Source organism: Phyllobates terribilis, unplaced genomic scaffold (assembly GCF_046119375.1).
Source record: "Phyllobates terribilis strain yellow unplaced genomic scaffold, ASM4611937v1 Scaffold_11__3_contigs__length_659146591, whole genome shotgun sequence".
Taxonomy (NCBI): Eukaryota; Metazoa; Chordata; class Amphibia; order Anura; family Dendrobatidae; genus Phyllobates; species Phyllobates terribilis.
In genome coordinates, this window is record NW_027362771.1 from 599,323,542 (window position 1) to 599,345,178 (window position 21,637).

Below are 21,637 nucleotides of genomic sequence, written 5' to 3' on the forward strand. Positions count from 1 at the left end.
TTAGTAATGGGGGTGTCTTATAGACGCCTCTCCATTACTAACCTCGGCTTGATGTCAGCTGGCATTATAAGCTGACATCAACCCTAGCCCTATTACCCCACTGCCACCGCTACAGGGCAGTGGGAAGAGCGAGGCTAAGTGCCAGAATTGGCGCATCCTATGGATGCGCCATTTCTGGGGCGGCTGATGGCTGGTGTTTCTAGCCTGGGAGGGGGCCAATATTCATGGCACCCTTCCTGGGCTATTAATATCAGCCTCTCAGCTGTCTGCCTAGCCTTTGCTAGCTATTAAAATAGGTAGGACCCGAGCGCCAAACATGAAGGACGGGGACCCGAGCTCCCGCCCGAGCATGTCAAAAGTACTCGGCGAGCTCCGAGCATGTCGAGTACTGAGATGCTCGGGCGAGTACCGAGCAGTGGCGAGCATGCTCGCTCATCACTAGTTAATACACATACAGTAAGCTACACACACAAGGCACTAATTATATATCTCACGGATATCTATCTCTACACATCTATAACACCTAAACGGTACATGGCACACGGACAGCGCACGGTCACCCGTGTGCACATTTGCAGTAGCTATGATCATCCGTGCTGCCGGAACAAGACAGACATGTCTACGTGTGGGTCAAACGGTCCGTGTGAAAATTTAGATTGTAATGGGTGCACGTGTATTGGGTGTGTGAAAAAATGACACCACACGTACTGGAGCCGTGTGAAGGGGGTCTAAGACTATTGCAAGGGCAGGTCCACTTCTCAAGGTGAGACGATACTGGAGCACAATCAGTTCACCCCACAAGTCTGTGCCACACATTTTATACCCACACACAAAGACGGTGTGAGAAAACCAGCCAGGACGTGCCAAAACTTTACCACATTACATGCTCAAGTGTCTATAAGTATATCATGGAGTCCAAAGTGTCACCGTTGGTGGCTCTTGCCCAATTCTGAGCCCACAGTCCTGTTTCCACCACGGTCTGCAGCACCCGACGTCTTCACTTAAGAATTACAGACGCCGATTCCCCCCCCCCCCCCTCAGTCTCAGGTCCGGACACGGACCCCTGGAGACCATCAGCACCCGTCCCCTGTAGGCACAGCTTATCCACTAGCAATGGCAGCTCCATAATATTATCAGGGGTCCCAGAGTCATCACTGCAGAAAACAGACCTAAAACTTGTAGTAAATATTTTTTTTGGGGGGGGGGGGTACAACACCTAGGTGTGCAAAAGCTGCGCCATCTGTGGCCCTGATTCATCATTTGGTTTTTTTTGTTGTTCGCATGCAGCGGATCAATTCTATACAACATGACAGAGATTTTATTTTTTTTAAGCAAAAAAGTTGCATGATCCATTATAACTTTTAATATAGAAAAAAAAAAAAAAGTGCAAAATGATGAATCGGGGCCCATGTACCTAGTACACGGCCTGTGAAAGATTTACAGCCTGTCACTACAAGGGAATCAAGAAATGACTTCCATCAAATTAAAAAGAAAAATAATAATTATATAAACTATTAACCTGATTAATACCAATCCTGATATAGGGAAAAAAAAATAGAAAATCTTGCAAATTTCACAACATTCTCCACTGTGACTTTTTTTTTCCCCCCTCATTCTAACATAAAATCATGGTATAGAAAAAAAATTGTTAATTAACAAAAAACCTAGTCGTTTTCCGATGATCGTTTCCCTTTCGAGGGGTTGTCCACCTTTTGAGGCCATTTTTTCCCTTGCGTATGCTCACATATTTGGAGTGGAGATACATCTTTTTTTTTTTTTTCAATTCGGTCTTGTTAAAGTTTTCTTGCACAGTTTGCACCATTTCTGGTGAGTTCAGTCTGACAGGAGAGTTTTGTAACTTTCAAGTCGCAGTCAGACGGCCATATTACTCGCATGAGGATTGCATTGCACAGACTGGCCGGCGGCTCTCCTGACTCGAGTGCTACAGCTGCATAGAAATACATGCCGACACGGTCAGGGAGGGGGGGGGGGGGCGATGGCCAGTCCGAGAATTGTAATCGATCTTTTCTTCATCATTACTGGCAGGACAAGTCATACCGATAGTCCGGCACCACAGGTATACTCCTTACCATGAGGTCAGGGCAGACTCTACATGGTGTGGAGCTACTGCTGTAGTCCATACCAAGCAGGTGTCTTCCCCTGCAGCTCCATCTCCCCTCTCACAGCATGCAGTCTCCCAGACAGCTGCATCTCCCTCCCTCCAGCCATCTTTTTACTGTACCACCCCAGCTCTGTCCCAGTTATAGGATAGATGGTAACTGACTCCAATAATGTGGGGGTTCTTGTCGATTTACTCTACTGTATGCCGGGCAGGTGAGAGAACAACATGCAGCAACTCAGCCTCCATTGCTGGGGGTATAACGTGGGACAGGTCACACGACCGATGGAGAATCTTTATTTGCAATGACATAACACACAGAGCTCCGCGCACAGTCCTCATCACCACAGTCTCAGAAGAAGAGGCCCCTCATCCTCCGGCCGATCCCCTGCCGGTCGTACAGGATGTTGAATTTATTGACAAACTGGTTCATGGTATTGCAGGTCTTGGTGATGGTGCCCAGGTAAGACATCAAGCCCACATCGTTACATTGCTGCCGGGAGGAAATAACACCAGGTGTGAACACAGCCCAGAGGCAAACCGGTGGGGAAATAAGACTTGTGTATCACCATTTTTTTTTCCCCAAGATCTCTGATGGCTGTCAATGGCAGAGACTGAACTAAGGGTTGTCCAGGACGCAGGTCATCAATATCGGATGGATGCGTGTCCGGCGCCGCTCAGCTTCCCATTAAAGCGATTGCTAGCTGAGCTGCAGTACCTGGTAACGGCCACTATGCGGTGCACGGTACTGATCCATCCACCGCAGGAGCTGATAACAGCAGGTAGTAGCAGAAGCTGGTGTCACACACCGCAGGATCTGATATTGATCGCCTCTCCTAAAAGATACTTCATCAATATCTTAGCCCTGGACAACCCCTTATTAATACTTCTCACAGCTGAAGTGTCGTGACAATAGCATCCAGTGCTGACGGAGTCACGTGACCTCAGCGGTCCACCAGCAGGGGGCGCGTGAGCGTTGCTGCCGTACTTACATCGTAGAAATCTGTCTTGAACTTGTCGGTGCTGAGGACGGGGAGGCAGTGGCAGAGAGCGGAGGCCTCCCGCAAGATCTCATGGTTAAAGGGGACCTCCCCTACAGAATAAGACGGGTGCAGAGATCAGGGGGTGAATATATAGGGGTGGGGAGGACAAGCGGTGGCGGATCGGTGGATTTACCTCCCTCCGCCGCTCTCACGTACTCCAGGATGAGCCGCACTCTGCTGTGCAGCATCTTGATGGCGCTGTGCTGGGCGATGAGATGTTCTGCCACTGCAAAGACCAATTGAGAGATATAGCAGAGCCAGGTTTGTCATAATGACTACATGGCAAACCCAGCTCTGCTACAGCCGTATATACCTGTGGAGTTTTCGCCGCTGCCGGTGGCCGTCATACGTGCGACGTGATCCACGCCGATTCTTTCCGCCTCTTCCGTGGCGAGGGTGTACGGGAGCTCCGCCAACAACATGGTGGCCTGGGGAGGACAGGAGTAACAGGTGAACGGCGGCCAAACAGCGACGTGACCAGGAGCGGCCCGATCGGCGTCTGCTCACCTCTCCATTCACGATGTCAATCACCGACTCGTACACGCTGACCGGGAGCTGCGGAGGACATGAGAGTGTCAGCGGACAGGACAGGACCGCGCTCAGTGGGGGAGGGGATGCCATACTCACATCTGTATGCTTCGTCATAGGGTTCAGCTTCAGGAAGAGCGGAGACTCGATGATCTCACACACCTGGAGGAAGAGTCATAGGGGAGGAACTTAGAGGTTACGAATATTAATGAGGGAGGTGACTGAGCAGCTGAAAGAGAGAATGGCAGCAAGACATCCATCCTTAATGCACCGCCTCTCGGCTCTGCCCCAGCACATGCATTCACAATTCTGAGGTTCACCCTCAGTCCGTCGCCCCCTGCTGGTTCAGGGTCTGTACAAGGCAAATGGTGCATTGTGGGAGATGTGGTGTTTCTATCAAGCAGTGTACAAACATCAGGAGAAAAAAAAAAATCTCTGCACTGTAAGCGGCTGAAGTATTAGACATGAAGTAACAGCAGAAGTGTGAATGCAGCTCTGAATTTAACCAGAGTATAAGAGATGATGTAACAGCGGAAGTGTGAATGCAGCTCTGGATGTAACTGCATTTTAAGACATTATGTAAGAGCAGGATAGTGCATACAGCTCTGGGTGTGGCTGAAATATAAAATATGACGCAGAACTATGACTGCAGCTCCGCATGTACCTGAAATAACAAGTGTGAATGCAGCTCTGGATGTGACATGGTGTAATAATGAAATTAGAAATACAGCTGTGAGTATGATCGTTCCATAAGACATAAAGCAACAGCAGAATTGTAAATGCAGCTCCAAATTTAACCAGAATACAAGACATGATGTAAAAGGAAAAGTACAAATGCAGCTCTGGATGTGACTGGATTTTAAAGATATAATTATGTTATTACAGCATCTGTGGAGGTAACTGGATTATAAAAATGTAGAGGTAGAATTGTGAATGCAGCTCTGGATGTGCCTGAAATATATGACAAGGCTTAACTGCAGAAATTTAACTGGAGGAGAAGACATAATGTAACAGCAGAAGCTTGATAAATGCAGCTATGAACATGATTGAAGTTTAAGGCTGTGTGCCCACGTAGCATTTTTCAAGCGTATATGCTGCGGAATTTCCGCAGCGTAAACGCTTGAAAAACGCATGTATATCCGCACCCCATGGTCCCCAATGGGATTCCGCAAGTTCTATGCACATGCTGCGGATTTTTCCGCAGCGTTTATGCCGCGTTCAAAAATCCGCAGCATGTCATTTAATTTTGCGTTTCCGCAAGCGGAATTGCCTTTGTCCAATGCATAAAAAACGCAATGCAATTCCGCATGTGATAAACGCGTGAAAAATGCGCGATAAACGCGTGCGGAATTCCGCATGCGTTTTTCCGGGAGAGGACTTGCATTTATGCAGCAGAAATTTTCTGCTTCATAAATGCAACGTGGGCACATAGCCTAAGGCTATGTGCCCACAATGCAGAAATGCTCCGGATTTTTCCTGAGCGTTTCTGCATCTCCCTGGCAGAAAAAACGCATGCGGATTACGCATGCGGATTGCACTTTTTTTTTCCTGCCAGGGACATGCGGATGTGAAGCGGTCTTCACTTGCATTTCCACATGCGGGTTGACAAGAGCTTTCCAAGCGATTTTAGCATCACTTGGAAAGTGCTTGACAACTTGGTCACACTATATAAATCCATGCAACCGGCATGGATTTATATAGTGTGACTGTAAAAGAATGGTTAAAAATAAAAAAAATAAACCTATAATTACCTTCCGATGGCCCCCGGAGTCTTTATCCGATGCGTCCTGACAGCCAGCAGCTCGCGGTAGACTAAAAGACCTGCCGACGTCAGTGGTTGCGTGACCCGTCACATGACTAAATGACGTCACGGCAGGTCCTTTTCAGACCATCGCGAGTTGCCGGCAAGCCAGGACGCATCGGATAAGGACACCGGGGGCCATCAGAAGGTAAGTATAATATTTATTTTTTATTTTATTCTTTTTTTTTGCAGGTACTATGGTACCCGGGTCCAGAGGAGAGTCTCCTGTCCTCCACACCCGGGTACCATCCGCACATTGAAACGCATGGAATCCGCATGTACAGATGCAGTGATGCGTATATTATGCGATTCAATGCAAGTCAATGGCGGCGAAAAAGCCGCGCTTCCGCAAAATAATTGGTAGTGCTGTGGATTTTTCGGCGATGATAATCCGCAGTGGAAATTTCCGCAGCATGTACACAGCACATGCGGATTATCATTGGGGAATATAGCAGGCCTTCTACCAAGCGTTTTTTAAGCGTTTCTGCAGAGGAACTGCCGCTGCGGAAACGCTTAAAAAAAAAAACGCATAGTGGGCACGCAGCCTAAAGGTACCGTCACACTTAGCAACGCTACAGCGATCCCGACAACGATACGACCAGACAGGGATCGTTGCAGCATCGCTGTGTGGTCGCTAGTGAGATGTCAAACAGGCAGATCTTCCCAACGACGCTGCAACGATACGGCGACCCGCAGCGACCTGTATAACGATATCGGTGGTCGCTGGGACCCTGTCACATAGCAGCTACTCTGACGATTCAGACCTCGATGAGGGACGTACTGTGTGACGCTGTAGTCACACAGGCGTGCATTTGCGTTGCCTTTTCCGCGCCCCGTCAGCTCCGATTAGTGGTCGCTACTGCGTTCTGATTGGGTCGGCCTTGCCTTAAAAAAGGCAACATAGTAGCGCTTCCGTCCTTTGTTCCTGACCGCCTGCTACCTACCGTGACCAGAGTATAGGTGTCAGAAGAACCGTTGAAGAATAGATAAATCGATGTGGAGTCACAGCCCGGAAAACTCTACTACGATCTGCAAACCAACAAAGGACGGAAGCGCTACTATGTTGCCTTCTTTAAAGGCAAGGCCGCCCAATCAGAAAGCAGTAGCGACCACCAATTGGAGCTGAGTGGGCGCGGAAAATGCAACGCAAATGCACGCCTATGTGTCTCAGTTCTGAGTCGCCAACGAGGTCGTTGGTAAGGTGTGAAAAGCACCGATGCATGCTACCCAGCGGGACCTCAACGATCAAAAAATGCTCCAGGCCATTCCGACACGACCAGCGACCTCACAGCGGGGGCCTGGTCGCTGCTATGTGTCACACGTAGCGAGACCGCTGCTGAGGTCGCTGTTGCGTCACAAAACTTGTGACTCCGCAGAGATCTCGCTTAGTGTGACGGGGCCTTAAGATGTGATGTAAAAGCCGAAGTGTAAATACAGCTCCAGATGTAACAATAGGATATGACAATGTAATGCTAGAACAGTCAATGCAGCATGTCATTTGGGTGCAGTACAAGACATGATGTAAGAGCAGAAGCATGAATGCAGCTGTGGATGTACCTGACCTATTATACACGATGTAACAGTAGGACAGTGTGTGCAGCAATAGACGTTTCTTAGATCTGTGTATTCTTGGTACCTGTTTGTGTACGTGAATATCGGAGGGGTCGGGGGGACCTCCCGTCGTGTACCAGCCCAGGAACTCCATGTCCTTAAACACCTGTTTAACTGCAGAAATAAAAACACAAAGACTGAAGGAGACAACACCGGGAGACCCCCGCAATAACGCGGGCAGCCAGGTCCTCAATAGACCCTGCGGGCACCGACTGATGCACAAAGCATCTCCTGCGGACTGCAGAGTATAAAGGGTTAAAGATAACTGCAAGTGTGATGGAGAGCAGCAGTAATGGGCGCCCCCTACAGTCTCTAGCCGGGGTGTACACCAGCTCCCTGGCAGGCACCCTGCTCCTCACTACTCACACTGCTCCTCCTTGGTGTAGTAGTACTCCTTGTTGATGGTGATCTTCTCGTCGCTGATCTGGGAGAGAAGCTCGAACGAGTTCATCACCTCGATGTTCCGTCCTTCCTGCTTCCCGATGAGCGCCCCGATCACTGCATGGAGAGGAGCGACAGCTGAGCGGGGCAGCGGAGCGGCAGGTGACACCGGGACGGGGGAGCGGGCTCTTACCCTGCACGGGGCGGCCCTCCTGGGACCTCATCCTGATCCAGTGGTCAGAGATATTCAGGATCACCAAGGGGTGAAGAGCCACAGCCACACTGCCGGTGACCCCCTGAGCCATCACCGCGGGGGCAACTACAGGGAGACAGGAGAGAAACACTGCAAGCATCAACGCTGTCACAGGGGGTATAGGTACACAGGGACCGCAACAGCAGAATAGTGAGCGCAGCTCCGCAGGATAATACAGGATGTAACTCCGGATCAGTAATGTATGTACACAGAGAATGCACCAGCAGAATAGTGAGTGCAGCTCTGGAGTATAATACAGGATGTAACTCAGGATCAGTAATGTAATGTATGTACACAGTGACTGCACCAGCAGAATAGTGAGTGCAGCTCTGGAGTATAATACAGGATGTAACTCAGGATCAGTAATGTAATGTATGTACACAGTGACTGCACCAGCAGAATAGTGAGTGCAGCTCTGGAGTATAATACAGGATGTAACTCAGGATCAGTAATGTAATGTATGTACACAGTGACTCCACCAGCAGAATAGTGAGTGCAGCTCTGGAGTATAATACAGGATGTAACTCAGGATCAGTAATGTAATGTATGTACACAGTGACTGCACCAGCAGAATAGTGAGTGCAGCTCTGGGGTATAATACAGGATCAGTAATGTAATGTATGTACACAGTGACTCCACCAGCAGAATAGTGAGTGCAGCTCTGGGGTATAATACAGGATCAGTAATGTGATGCATGTACACAGGGATCACAACAGCAGAATAGTGAGCGCAGCTCCGCAGGATAATACAGGATGTGACTTAGGATCAGTAATGTATGTACACAGTGACTGCACCAGCAGAATAGGGAGTGCAGCTCTGGAGTATAATACAGGATGTAACTCAGGATCAGTAATGTATGTACACAGTGGCTGCACCAGCAGAATAGTGAGTGCAGCTCTGGGGTATAATACAGGATGTAACTCAGGATCAGTAATGTAATGTATGTACACAGTGACTGCACCAGCAGAATAGTGAGTGCAGCTCTGGAGTATAATACTTGCTCAGTACAGGATAAAGGCCCCGTCACACATAACGAGATCGCTAGCGAGATCGTTATTACGTCACGATTTTGGGATCGTTGGAGAGTCGTTTCATGATCGCTGGGGAGCTGTCAAACATGCAGAACTTCCCAACGATTTCGGCCGCCCCAGTGATCTAACTAACGATCTCGGCGGTCGTTGGGACGCTTTCACACAGCAGCTATTTCAATGATCCACACCTTGATAGGGACTGTACTGTGTCACAAAGGCGTGCATAAAATTACTTTTCCGCGCCCCCTCATCTCCGATTGGTGGACGCTACTGCGTTCTGATTGGGCGGCCTTGGTTTAAAAGAAGGCCACGTTGTAGCAATTCCGTCCCTTTGTTCCTGACTGCGTTCTGGTTTCAGATCGTAGTAGCGTTCTCCGGCTGTGACTCTGTATCCATTCATCTGGGCTTTGTTCCTGAGAAGCGTTCTGGTTTGTGGATTGTAGTAGTGTTCTTCGGCTGTGACTCCACATATCAACAGCCCGGAGAATTCTGCTAGGATCTGCAATCCAGCATGAGGTCAGAAACAAAGGATGGAATCGCTATTCTGTTGCCTTCTTTATGCACGGCGGAAAATGAGAACGCTGTAGCGACCACCAATCGGGGACGAGGTGCGCGGAAAAGTCTAATTTATGCACGCCTGCGTGTCTCAGTTCTGAATCGCTAACGAGGTCGTTGATAAGGTGTCAAATACAGCGATGCACACTGCCCAGCGGGAGAAAAACGACCCAGGAATGGTCCAGGAAGTTTTGTAACGATCAGCGATCTCACTGCAGGGGCCTGATCGTTGCTACCTGTCAGACATAACGAGATCGCTAGAAAGATCGCTATTGCGTCACGAAAACCGTGACGTATCAACGATCTCGCTATGTGTGACGGGGCCTTAAGTAATGTATGTACACAGTGATTGCACCAGCAGAACAGTGAGTGCAGCTCTGGAGTATAATACAGGATGTAACTCAGGATCAGGACAGGATCAGTAATGTAATGTATGTACACAGTGACTGCACCAGCAGAATAGTGAGTGCAGCTCTGGAGTATAATACAGGATGTAACTCAGGATCAGTAATATAATGTATGTACACAGTGACTGCACCAGCAGAATAGTGAGTGCAGCTCTGGAGTATAATACAGGATATAACTCAGGATCAGTAATGTAATGTATGGACACAGTGACTGCACCAGCAGAATAGTGAGTGCAGCTCTGGAGTATAATACAGGATGTAACTCGGGATCAGTAATGTAATGTATGTACACAGTGACTGCACCAGCAGAATAGTGAGTGCAGCTCTGGAGTATAATACAGGATGTAACTCAGGATCAGTAATGTAATGTATGTACACAGTGACTGCACCAGCAGAATAGTGAGTGCAGCTCTGGAGTATAATACAGGATGTAACTCAGGATCAGGACAGGATCAGTAATGTAATGTATGTACACAGTGACTGCACCAGCAGAATAGTGAGTGCAGCTCTGGAGTATAATACAGGATGTAACTCAGGATCAGTAATGTAATGTATGTACACAGTGATTGCACCAGCAGAACAGTGAGTGCAGCTCTGGAGTATAATACAGGATGTAACTCAGGATCAGGACAGGATCAGTAATGTAATGTATGTACACAGTGACTGCACCAGCAGAATAGTGAGTGCAGCTCTGGATGTAACTCAGGATCAGTAATGTAATGTATGTACACAGTGACTGCACAAGCAGAATAGTGAGTGCAGCTCTGGAGTATAATACAGGATGTAACTCAGGATCAGTAATGTAATGTATGTACACAGTGATTGCACCAGCAGAACAGTGAGTGCAGCTCTGGAGTATAATACAGGATGTAACTCAGGATCAGGACAGGATCAGTAATGTAATGTATGTACACAGTGACTGCACCAGCAGAATAGTGAGTGCAGCTCTGGATGTAACTCAGGATCAGTAATGTAATGTATGTACACAGTGACTGCACCAGCAGAATAGAGAGTGCAGCTCTGGAGTATAATACAGGATGTAACTCAGGATCAGTAATGTAATGTATGTACACAGTGACTGCACCAGCAGAATAGTGAGTGCAGCTCTGGAGTATAATACAGGATGTAACTCAGGATCAGTAATGTAATGTATGTACACAGTGACTGCACCAGCAGAATAGTGAGTGCAGCTCTGGAGTATAATACAGGAGGTAACTCAGGATCAGTAATGTAATGTATGTACACAGTGACTGCACAAGCAGAATAGTGAGTACAGCTCTGGAGTATAATACAGGATGTAACTCAGGATCAGTAATGTAATGTATGTACACAGTGACTCCACCAGCAGAATAGTGAGTGCAGCTCTGGGGTATAATACAGGATGTAACTCAGGATCAGTAAAGGATCAGTAATGTAATGTATGTACACAGTGACTGCACCAGCAGAATAGTGAGTGCAGCTCTGGAGCATAATACAGGATATAACACAGGATCAGTAATGTAATGTGTGTACACAGTGACTGCACCAGCAGAATAGTGAGTGCAGCTCTGGAGTATAGTACAGGAGGTAACTCAGGATCAGTAATGTAATGTATGTACACAGTGACTGCACCAGCAGAATAGTGAGTGCAGCTCTGGAGCATAATACAGGATATAACACAGGATCAGTAATGTAATGTGTGTACACAGTGACTGCACCAGCAGAATAGTGAGTGCAGCTCTGGAGTATAATACAGGATGTAACTCAGGATCAGTAATGTAATGTATGTACACAGTGACTGCACCAGCAGAATAGTGAGTGCAGCTCTGGAGTATAATACAGGAGGTAATTCAGGATCAGTACAGGATCAGTAATGTAATACGTTGTTTTAGTTTTTTTTCAATAAAGAACAATTTTTAATTATTTCCTGTTGGATGTGCCAGTGGATTTCCCTTTTCTTTTTCATTTGCTTGTGATCACCAATGGGTGTGGCACCCTCAGGATGGATTCCGGCTGACATATGGTTTTGAAATCGACAACGTGGTAAGCTTTCTACATTTTCCCTCCCCTCCTCCCTTCTACGCCATATGCATAGACCTTCTACACGGCGGATGCCGTCATCCCAGCTGGTGAACCCCACCTGTGCGTCAACGGACACCAGGCGGAGGCTCTCTTGGACTCAGGGACCCTAGTGACACTCGTCCATGGGTTATTGATCTCTGGGTTGGAACCCACTGGGGGGGAAGTCGGGGTCATTTGTATATACGGTGAACTCTGGGAGTATCAGGCGGCGGAGGTTACCTTTTCCACTCCGAACGAGGAGGTTAAAGGAGTTCACTACTTTTTAAAAGTCCTCCGATGTATTAACTCAGTGATTATAAGACGTTTTGTAAATACCTCGCTGTGTCCTTCTTGCCTGTGAGCGGCACTATAGCTTTCTGCTCACAGGCATCACGTGACCCCCGGCTCTGACATCCGTTGATGTCACGTCATGTTCCGACTGCAGCCGGGGGTCTCTCTTCTGTGCTCCCTGCAATGGATGCCAGGCTGTGGACGGGGTTACCCCACGTGTCACACCCGGAATCCACCACGCACTCTCCCTCTCCTCATTCATTGGGAAAGCGCGCGGTGGATGCTGGGTGTGACGCGTGGGGTAACCCCGTCCACAGCCCAGCATCCATCGCGGAGACCACGTCACTGATGTCACGCCTCACATGAAGTGACATCAGCGAGGGGTCACGTGATGCCTGTGAGCAGAAAGCTATAGCGCCGCTCACAGGCAAGGAGGACACAGCAAGGCATTTACAAAACGTCTTATAATCACTGGGTTAATACGTTGGGGAACTCCTAAGAAGTAGTGGACAACTTCTTTAAACATGTGGTGGCAGTAGTAAAGACCCTTCCTTACGGGACTGTATTGGGAAGAGACTTGCTCCTGTTCTGGTCCCTGTGGGAGAGTATAATTAACCCTCCCAGGGTAAAGGTCTGTCTGAGTGCTGAACCCGAAGATCACGAGTCAGGGATACCCTCCATAGGGGTCAGCCTTATAGAGAAAGAGTGTAAACCCAATAGGGTTCCCCTAGAGGGGTTGGCAGGAGAAGTCGAAGAGACCACATCAATCCCAGAGCTGGAAATATCCCGGGGGACTTTTGGGACAGCTCAGCTTCAGGATCCCACACTGGCCCAGGCACGGGAAAAGGTGATCGATATACAGTGGCATGTAAGGCTATGTGCCCACGATGCAGAAATGCTCCAGATTTTTTCTGAGCGTTTCTGCATCTACCTGGCAGAAAAAACGCATGCGGATTTTACATAAGTTTTTCCTGCCATGTAGAAGCGTTTGTCACGCGTTTTGCACATGCGATTTAGCATGCGGGTTGTCAAGCGCTTTCCAAGCCAGTTTATCATCATTTGGAAAGTGTTTGACAACTTGGTCACACTATATAAATCCATGCAACCGGCATATATAGTGTGACCAAGTTAGTTCTAAAAAAAAATAAATAAAAAAAGAATAAAAATGGTAAAAAAAAAAACAACAAAACAAAAACAACCATATACTCACCTTCCGATGGCCCCCGGTCTTCCCGGTGTCTCGCGGTTGTGTAAAAGAACCTTCCATGACGTCATTTAGTCATGTGACAGGTCACGCGACCGCCGACGTTAGCGGTCACGTGACCCGTCACATGACGTCATGGCAGGTCCCTTTGGACCATCGCGAGCTGCCGGGGAGCCAGGACGCATCGGATAAGGAGGCCGGGGGGCCATCAGAAGGTGAGTATAATGTATATTTTTTATTTTAATTATTTTTCTTTTTTTTACAGGTTCTATGGTACCCGGGTCTGGATGAGTCTCCTCTTCTCCAGACCCGGGTGCCATCCGCACATTGAATCGCTTAATATCCGCATGTGCACATGTAGTCATGCGGATATTAAGCGATTCAATGTAAGTCAATGGCGGCGAAAATGCCGCGATTACACAAAATAATTGGTACTGCTGCGGATTTTTCCGCAGCAGAAATTTCCGCAGCATGTGCACAGCACAGGCGGATTATCATTGGGGAACATGGCAGACCTTCTATCAAGCGTTTTTTTAAGCATTTCTGCGGCAGAATTGCCTCTGTGGAAACACTTAAAAAAAGGCATAGTGGGGACACAGCCTAAAAGTTCGGACACTCCTGGTCAAAATTACTGTTATTGTAAACTGCATGTTTCAGAGGTGTTGTGAGTCACAACACCTCTGAACCTCGGCAAAAATTCCGGGCCAAACCGAACCATTGAAGAATACGCTCGTGTCTTTTTAACCCCTAGATGACCACCTAGCATGTGTTTGTGGGCCACCTCGAGCATACCAGATAAAACTATTGCGCACCACCCAGAGACAGATGGTCTAGTGGAAAGATTTAAAAAAAAAAAAACACAACTTAAATCTATGCTAAAAAAGCAGTCTCCAAGGATGTGAGGGATTAGGATAGGTTATTGCCCTATTTAATGTTTGCTGTGCAGGAGGTATCACAGTCCTCAACGGGATTCTCTTCAGTCGGACTATTCTAAAAAGATTGAGAGATAGGTTAAAGATTGTGAACTTGGTCAAGCTATTTGATCAAGTCTGATTTAGGAAACCTGGGCTTTTATTTTTTGGAGAAATCTATAGGAAGGTAGTGGGACGGATCTCTCCCTACACTCTGGGTCTTGGGAGTAGCCTATGTCCACGATTCCCATTTAATCCTGCAGGTAAGGCCGGAGTCACACTAGAGTATAGCAAGATGGTGATGACCCTCGATTCAAACTCTGCTGTGACAGTGAGACGAGTGTCAGTGCTCCGATCCGCTCACATGAGGGAGTCACAGCACAGGAGCGGAGGAGACTGAGAAAGTAATTACTCCGTTTCCACTGTTGCCGGCATCCACAGGAATCGCACTGCACTCAGGTGATATCCGAGTGCAGCGAGATGTTTCACAGGCGCTCATAGACTTACATGGGTGCGTGTGAGACAAGTCTTGCTGCCGAATCGGCAAGAGAAAATAATCGCAGTTGTGAGCCGCCTCATAGAATAACATTGGGAAGAGCGATATCTGATTTTTTTCTCGGATTGCACTGGTCTGATTTATTCACAAGTGTGAACGAGCCCTAAGGATTGGGTGTGTCAGTGTACAAGCAGCAGAGCAGGAGGCTCCGTATATGCAGGTCTGTAGGGGACTGACCAGTGACCAAAGCCATTGGCGAACGAGATACACGGCGGCGCTGTCACCCACAGACTGATACAGACATCCCGGCTGCCGACTGGAGGATAAAGTCTGGATATTTGGTAAGGTGGAAAATAAAGACATTTCAGTTGAACTTTCTTGGGTCACTGCCTCATTACTGCACAGTGTGAACACCGCTGCCCTACAGGGGGCCAACACGGGCCGTACACAGGGGCGGGCGCGCTCACGGGCCGTACACACGGGGGCGCGCTCACGGGCCGTACACACGGGGGCGCGCACACGGGCCGTACACACGGGGGCGCGCACACGGGCCGTACACACGGGGGCGCGCACACGGGCCGTACACACGGGGGCGCGCACACGGGCCGTACACACGGGGGCGCGCACACGGGCCGTACACACGGGGGCGCGCACACGGGCCGTACACACGGGGGCGCGCGCACACACGGGGGCGCGCACACGGGCCGTGCACACGTGGGCGCGCACACGGGGGCGCGCACACGGGGGCGCGCACACGGGCCGCGCACACGGGGGCGCGCACACACGGGGGCGCGCACACGGGCCGTACACACGGGGGCGCGCACACGGGCCGCACACACGGGGGCGCGCACACACGGGGGCGCGCACACACGGGGGCGCGCACACGGGCCGCACACACGGGGGCGCGCACACGGGCCGCACACACGGGGGCGCGCACACGGGCCGCACACACGGGGGCGCGCACACGGGCCGCACACACGGGGGCGCGCACACGGGCCGCACACACGGGGGCGCGCACACGGGCCGCACACACGGGGGCGCGCACACGGGCCGCACACACGGGGGCGCGCACACGGGCCGCACACACGGGGGCGCGCACACGGGCCGCACACACGGGGGCGCGCACACGGGCCGCACACACGGGGGCGCGCACACGGGCCGCACACACGGGGGCGCGCACACGGGCCGCACACACGGGGGCGCGCACACGGGCCGCACACACGGGGGCGCGCACACGGGCCGTACACACGGGGGCGCGCACACGGGCCGTACACACGGGGGCGCGCACACGGGCCGTACACACGGGGGGGCGCACACGGGCCGTACACACGGGGGGGCGCACACGGGCCGTACACAGGGGGGCGCACACGGGCCGTACACATGGGGGCGCACACGGGCCGTACACATGGGGGCGCACACGGGCCGTACACATGGGGGCGCACACGGGCCGTACACAGGGGGGCGCACACGGGCCGTACACATGGGGGCGCACACGGGCCGTACACATGGGGGCGCACACGGGCCGTACACAGGGGGGGCGCACACGGGCCGTATACAGGGGGGCGCACACGGGCCGTACACATGGGGGCGCACACGGGCCGTACACAGGGGGGCGCACACGGGCCGTATACAGGGGGGTGCACACGGGCCGCAGCCCCGGCTCCTCAGCACTGATACTATAATAACCGCCATACAAGCGCTTTATAGCCACAAACAAAATATAATGACGTCACATCCTCTCCACAACTGACAGACAGGTCAATGAGCCAATCACAGATCCCGGTTGAATCCCCGCCCCCTCCTCCGGCAGGAGGCTCTGTCACGCTCAGCTTCCTACCGACCATTTACCAGCCCCGGTTTCCTCCTCACCTAACCGACCTCTCTTGTGGTCATCCCGCTCTCCTGAGCGGGCGGTTACTCACCAGCACCGTCCACCTCCATGCCGTTGCCGTTCGCAGCCGCAGCAGACGCCATCTTGCTGCACCCCGCTGGCTGCGTCCCTCAGTGCGGTTGTGATGGACGAGAGCGGCAGTATGCGCACGCGCGATATGAAAGCATATTGCGCCTGCGTGCTGGCTTTATGTAAATGCTGCCTGTAGGGGCGCTGCAGTACACGCAGTTATAATAGCTGAGACAGACGTGAAGAGTAGGAATCGCAACCACACAACCTGGACGCCGCCTAGTGGCCACTCTCGCTACTGCAGCTCAGATCACATTAATTTAAAGGGGCTGAGCTGCATTACTGAGAATGGACACTACACCATGTGCGGTGCTGCACATGGATCCCCCACCAGCCTTATATTGATGACCTACAGTACAGACCAAAAGTTTGGACACACCTTCTCATTTAAAGATTTTTCTGTATTTTCATGACTATGAAAATTGTACATTCACACTGAAGGCATCAAAACTATGAATTACCACATGTGGAATTATATACTTAACAAAAAAGTGTGAAACAACTGGAAATATGTCTTATATTCTAGGTTCTTCAAAGTAGCCACCTTTTGCTTTGATGACTGCTTTGCACACTCTTGGCATTCTCTTGATGAGCTTCAAGAGGTAGTCACCGGAAATGGTCTTCACTTCACAGGTGTGCCCTGTCAGGTTTAATAAGTGGGATTTCTTGCCTTATAAATGGGGTTGGGACCATCAGTTGTGTTGTGCAGAAGTCAGGTGGATACACAGCGGATTTACCTGTGTTCAATAGAGCGCAGCCTATTAGATGCAGCAAAAATATGCTGCGTCCAAAGCACTTCTACGTCCGGATCGTGGGCACATACCCTCTGTGTCCAGTTTGCCTGTTCATCAATACTGCCTGCAGTTAGCCAATTGTTTGCTGATTGCATACACTTCTGCCATTGACCATGCTGCTGATGGCAGGCAACTACAATTAATAATTTGATTGCCGCAAGTCCTGGACAACCATACATGTGCAGTTCCTGAGTATATCCACACTCATGGCTCTTTGTCTTCTGGTGTTCCTGCTCCGCTTGTTTGCCTGCTGTCCTGGTCCTCGGTGATCTATGTGCTGTTCAGCAAGTTTTGCCCACTGTGCCTTCACCTTTGTTCAGAGTTGCTCACCCTGACCCATGACTCGGAGAATCCACCTCATCAGGTGAGCCCATAATAGTCTCCTTCTACATTGTTGGCTGCACAGGCTGGAGCTTCCTGCTTTGTTCTGAGACAGCGAGTGCTGCTCACCCCTACTTGCTCACTAGCTATGATTCAGACACTTCTGCTGGTCCTTATTTTTTGTAAGTGGGTGTCGGATTAATTTTCCACGTTTTTACATAAACCTCTTAGTGGCTGTATTTCTACAGATCCTGTATAGAGGGGCATAAATAATGAACTATTAAACTTCTTAAGATCTCTGGAAATAGAAGTTGTAGACGTCCTCTGCTAGAGAGCCTTTCCTGTCTATATCTAATGGTGACTCCAATCTTACATATCACTCTCCTCGATCTATCAGAAGTCTGTAGAAGCCTTTCTTGCTCTCCTGCCATCAGAACGAGCCTCACCCTGAGGTCAAAGTGTTGACATTTTATTTAACTAGCAATCATGGAGAGAAACATGCCAACCTGAAACTTCATTTTGAGAACTATGTTAGTCCTTTATTTAGACCCTTGAACTTCGTCATTGGCAACTTCACTCTTCATCGCGTCAGACTGTATGATTACTTTTGAATCTCCTTCGGTCACTGAAGATTCCACTAAATGATGGAGTGTTTTGAAAGTAATATTGGTCCAAGCCGACAGCATAGCTTCCTGCAAAGAAGCTAAAGAAGGAGGTGCAGACATGCTCTAAACAACCCGTTCTACCATCCAACAGATTCCTGATAGGACTAGGATTAGGGGATCACGAAGGCCAATGAAGCAAACGCGTTGGAGCCGATCCATCACTTTACGACCTTCATTGCATTATACTTCTGCTTACGTAGCAGCAATGCTAGGGATAAACTTGTTCAGTCAACCTTACTGTCCAGACGGCCATCCACAGGTATCAGAGGAACCAGGGTTTGCCAGGAAAGCATTCCCCACATCATTATTCAACCTCTACTGAGAAGGGTTCATCCATCAACAGCTATTAGAGGAGCTAAGAAAACATCCACCTAGAGCACAGATTTGAAACTCTGGCCAAATCTGGCTGCATAGTGATTATATTTGGCCCGCAATGCTGACACTGCCCCCACATTATATTGTATGGAGGACTATTTGGGTCCATTACACTGTGGAGGACTATGTGGGGCCATTATACTGTATGGAGGACTATGTGGGTCCATTATACTGTATGGAGGACTATGTGGGTCCATTATACTGTATGGAGGACTATTTGGGTCCATTACACTGTATGGAGGACTATGTGGGGCCATTATACTGTATGGAGGACTATGTGGGGCCATTATTCTGTATGGAGGACTATGTGGGGCCATTATACTGTATGGAGGACTATTTGGGTCCATTATACTGTATGTAGGACTATGTGGGGCCATTATACTGTGTGGAGGACTACTTGGGGTCATTATACTGTATGGAGGACTATGTGGGGCCATTATACTGTATGGAGGACTATGTGGGGCCCATTATTCTGTATGGAGGACTATGTGGTGCCATTATACTGTATGGAGGACTATGTGGGGCCCATTATACTGTATGGAGGACTATGTGGTGCCATTATACTGTATGGAGGACTATGTGGGGCCCATTATACTGTATGGAGGACTATGTGGGGCCCATTATACTGTGTGGAGCACTATGTGGGACCGATTATTCTGTATGGAGGACTATGTGGGCCCCATTATACTGTATGGAGGACTATTTGGGGCCCATTATACTGTATGGAGCACTATATGGGCCCCATTATTCTTTACGGAGGACTATGTGAGGCCCATTATTCTATATGGAAAACTGTGTGGGGCCCATTATTCTGTATGGAGGACTGTGTGGGGCCCATTATTCTGTATGGAGGACTATGTGGGGGTATTATTCTGTATGGAGGACTATGTGGGACTCATTATACTGTATGGAGGACTATGGGGCTCATTGTACTGTATGGAGGACTATGTGGGGCTCATTGTACTGTATGAAGGACTATGTGGGGCTCATTATACTGTATGGAGGACTATGTGGGGCTCATTATACTGTATGGAGGACTATGTGGGACTCATTATACTGTATGGAGCACTATGTGGGGCCCATTATACTGTTATACTGTATGGAGGACTATGTGGGGCTCATTATACTGTATGGATCACTATGTGGGGCCCATTATTCTGTATGGAGGACTATGTGGAGCCCATTATCCTTTTTGTAGGGCTGTTAATTTCAAGGTTGTTCAGCGACTTTGTCCAAGTTTTTTATCTTGTCCCTCTCATTATTTAAGTTTGACATTCCTGATATAGTGGTAACGGATGAGCCGGAGTGTGCCAAGAACAGTATAATGCCTCTGATACCTCTTGCTTCACAACCACCTATCCACAGGTATCAGAGGAGTTGGAGTGTGCCAAGAATACTGTGACCCGTCTGATACCTGTTTGTCCACCAGGAAGAGGTCATCCATCCACAGGTATCAGAGTAGTACAGCCTTATCAGAAAAAAAGGGTTTTTATAGCTTTAGGCTGGATAACAATCCATACAAAATGTATCTGGAGCAGATATTGAGAAATTGCCGCCCACACGCCACTTCTGACCTTTTGGTTGTCCTCTCCAGAAAGATGACAGGGACAGTTAAATTGACGGAAATCAAATGTGTACACCTGATCAGAGTAGACGCGTACAGATGCAAGTGAACTACACGCTGTAACGGGTCTGGGAGACGGAACCTCTGAGCTACTATACAAGGGGGCAGTCCTTGTAAGGGAGCGGGTGGCGACCAGGGAAGACGGGCAGGAGGTCACAGCAGGTGACCGGGACAGTCTCTGAGTGAACGGGCTGGAGGTCACGGCAAGTGACCGGGGCAGTCTCTGAATGTACGGGCAGATGGTCACGGCAAGTGACCGGGGCAGTCTCTGGATGAACGGGCAGATGGTCACGGCAAGTGACCGGGGCAGTCTCTGGATGAACGGGCAGATGGTCACGGCAAGTGACCGGGGCAGTCTCTGGATGAACGGGCAGATGGTCACGGCAAGTGACCGGGGCAGTCTCTAGGTAAAGGGTTGGTACGACCTGTGGCGGCTGATGGTAGACGTGAGCTCCCAGGTGAGCAGGCGAGAGTCTCTGGATGAACGGGTGGTCACAGCTTGTGACGGCGGAGCCTCCAGGAAGACCAACAGACAGGCGGCAGATGAGCGCTCCCAGGTGAGCGGGCAGAAGTCTCTGGACAGGAGGGTGGTCACAGCACGTGACGGCAGAGCCTCCAGGTAGGCTAGCAGACTGGCAACAGATGAGCGCTCCCAGGTGAGCGAGCAGGAGTCACTGGACAGGCAGGTGGTCACAGCACGTGACGGCGGAGCCTCCAGGTAGACTAGCAGGCAGGTAGCTGGTGTGTGCTCCCAGGTGAGCGGGCAAGCTGGTCCATAGACAGACTGACAGGAGATGGAAGGCAGACCGTCGGACCTCAGGCAAGCAGGCAGGTGGCTGATGTGCGCTCCCAGGTGAGCGGGCAGGCTGGTCCTTAGACAGACTGACAGGAGTAGTAAGGCAGACCGTCGGACCTCAGACTAGCAGGCAGGTAGCAGATAATCAGGCAGGAATCTGGCAGGTAACTGGCAGGTAACTGGCAGGTAACTGGCAACGGGACCTGAGGGCTGAAGCAGAGTAGTGAACAGTGCAACAACATTGCTCGGGCACCTCCATTTTGGAGGAGGTGCCTTAAATATGGTGAAGTCCTCCGGCCATTGGCCGGGGACTCCTTAGGACGGCGCGCGCGGCCCCTTTAAGAGGGAGGGAGAGCGCGCGCGCGCGCGCCCTAAGCACAGTGGACGGGAAGGAGCGCGCGCTGCCAGCAGAGCGGGAGGAGGACGCCGGG

At 50.1% G+C, this 21,637-nt stretch overlaps 1 protein-coding gene across 1 annotated transcript; it reads right to left on the bottom strand.

Moving 5' to 3' along the window:
• Positions 1 to 2,400: 2,400 nt before the first annotated feature.
• Positions 2,401 to 16,750, bottom strand: COPS6 (COP9 signalosome subunit 6). The gene is made up of 10 exons (XM_073654448.1): positions 16,594 to 16,750; positions 7,677 to 7,802; positions 7,469 to 7,600; positions 7,128 to 7,216; positions 3,790 to 3,852; positions 3,670 to 3,717; positions 3,476 to 3,590; positions 3,296 to 3,388; positions 3,112 to 3,212; positions 2,401 to 2,612 (listed from the first exon to the last, which is right to left on the bottom strand). Exons 1-10 carry the CDS (start codon positions 16,643 to 16,645, stop codon positions 2,472 to 2,474), a joined length of 960 nt encoding a protein of 319 aa, XP_073510549.1. The 5' UTR covers positions 16,646 to 16,750; the 3' UTR covers positions 2,401 to 2,471.
• Between the last annotated feature and the right edge of the window lie 4,887 nt (positions 16,751 to 21,637).

What these genes read in the sequence shown, in the direction of transcription:
- COPS6 (XM_073654448.1), bottom strand. Translation starts at nt 16,645, where the DNA reads ATGGCGTCTGCTGCGGCTGCGAACGGCAACGGCATGGAGGTGGACGGT. An exon ending in GGAGGGCCGCCCCGTGCAGG is followed by an intron (nt 7,601 to 7,676) that starts GTAAGAGCCCGC and finishes CTCTCCATGCAG; the next exon opens with TGATCGGGGCGCTCATCGGG. An exon ending in TTGACATCGTGAATGGAGAG is followed by an intron (nt 3,591 to 3,669) that starts GTGAGCAGACGC and finishes TGTCCTCCCCAG; the next exon opens with GCCACCATGTTGTTGGCGGA.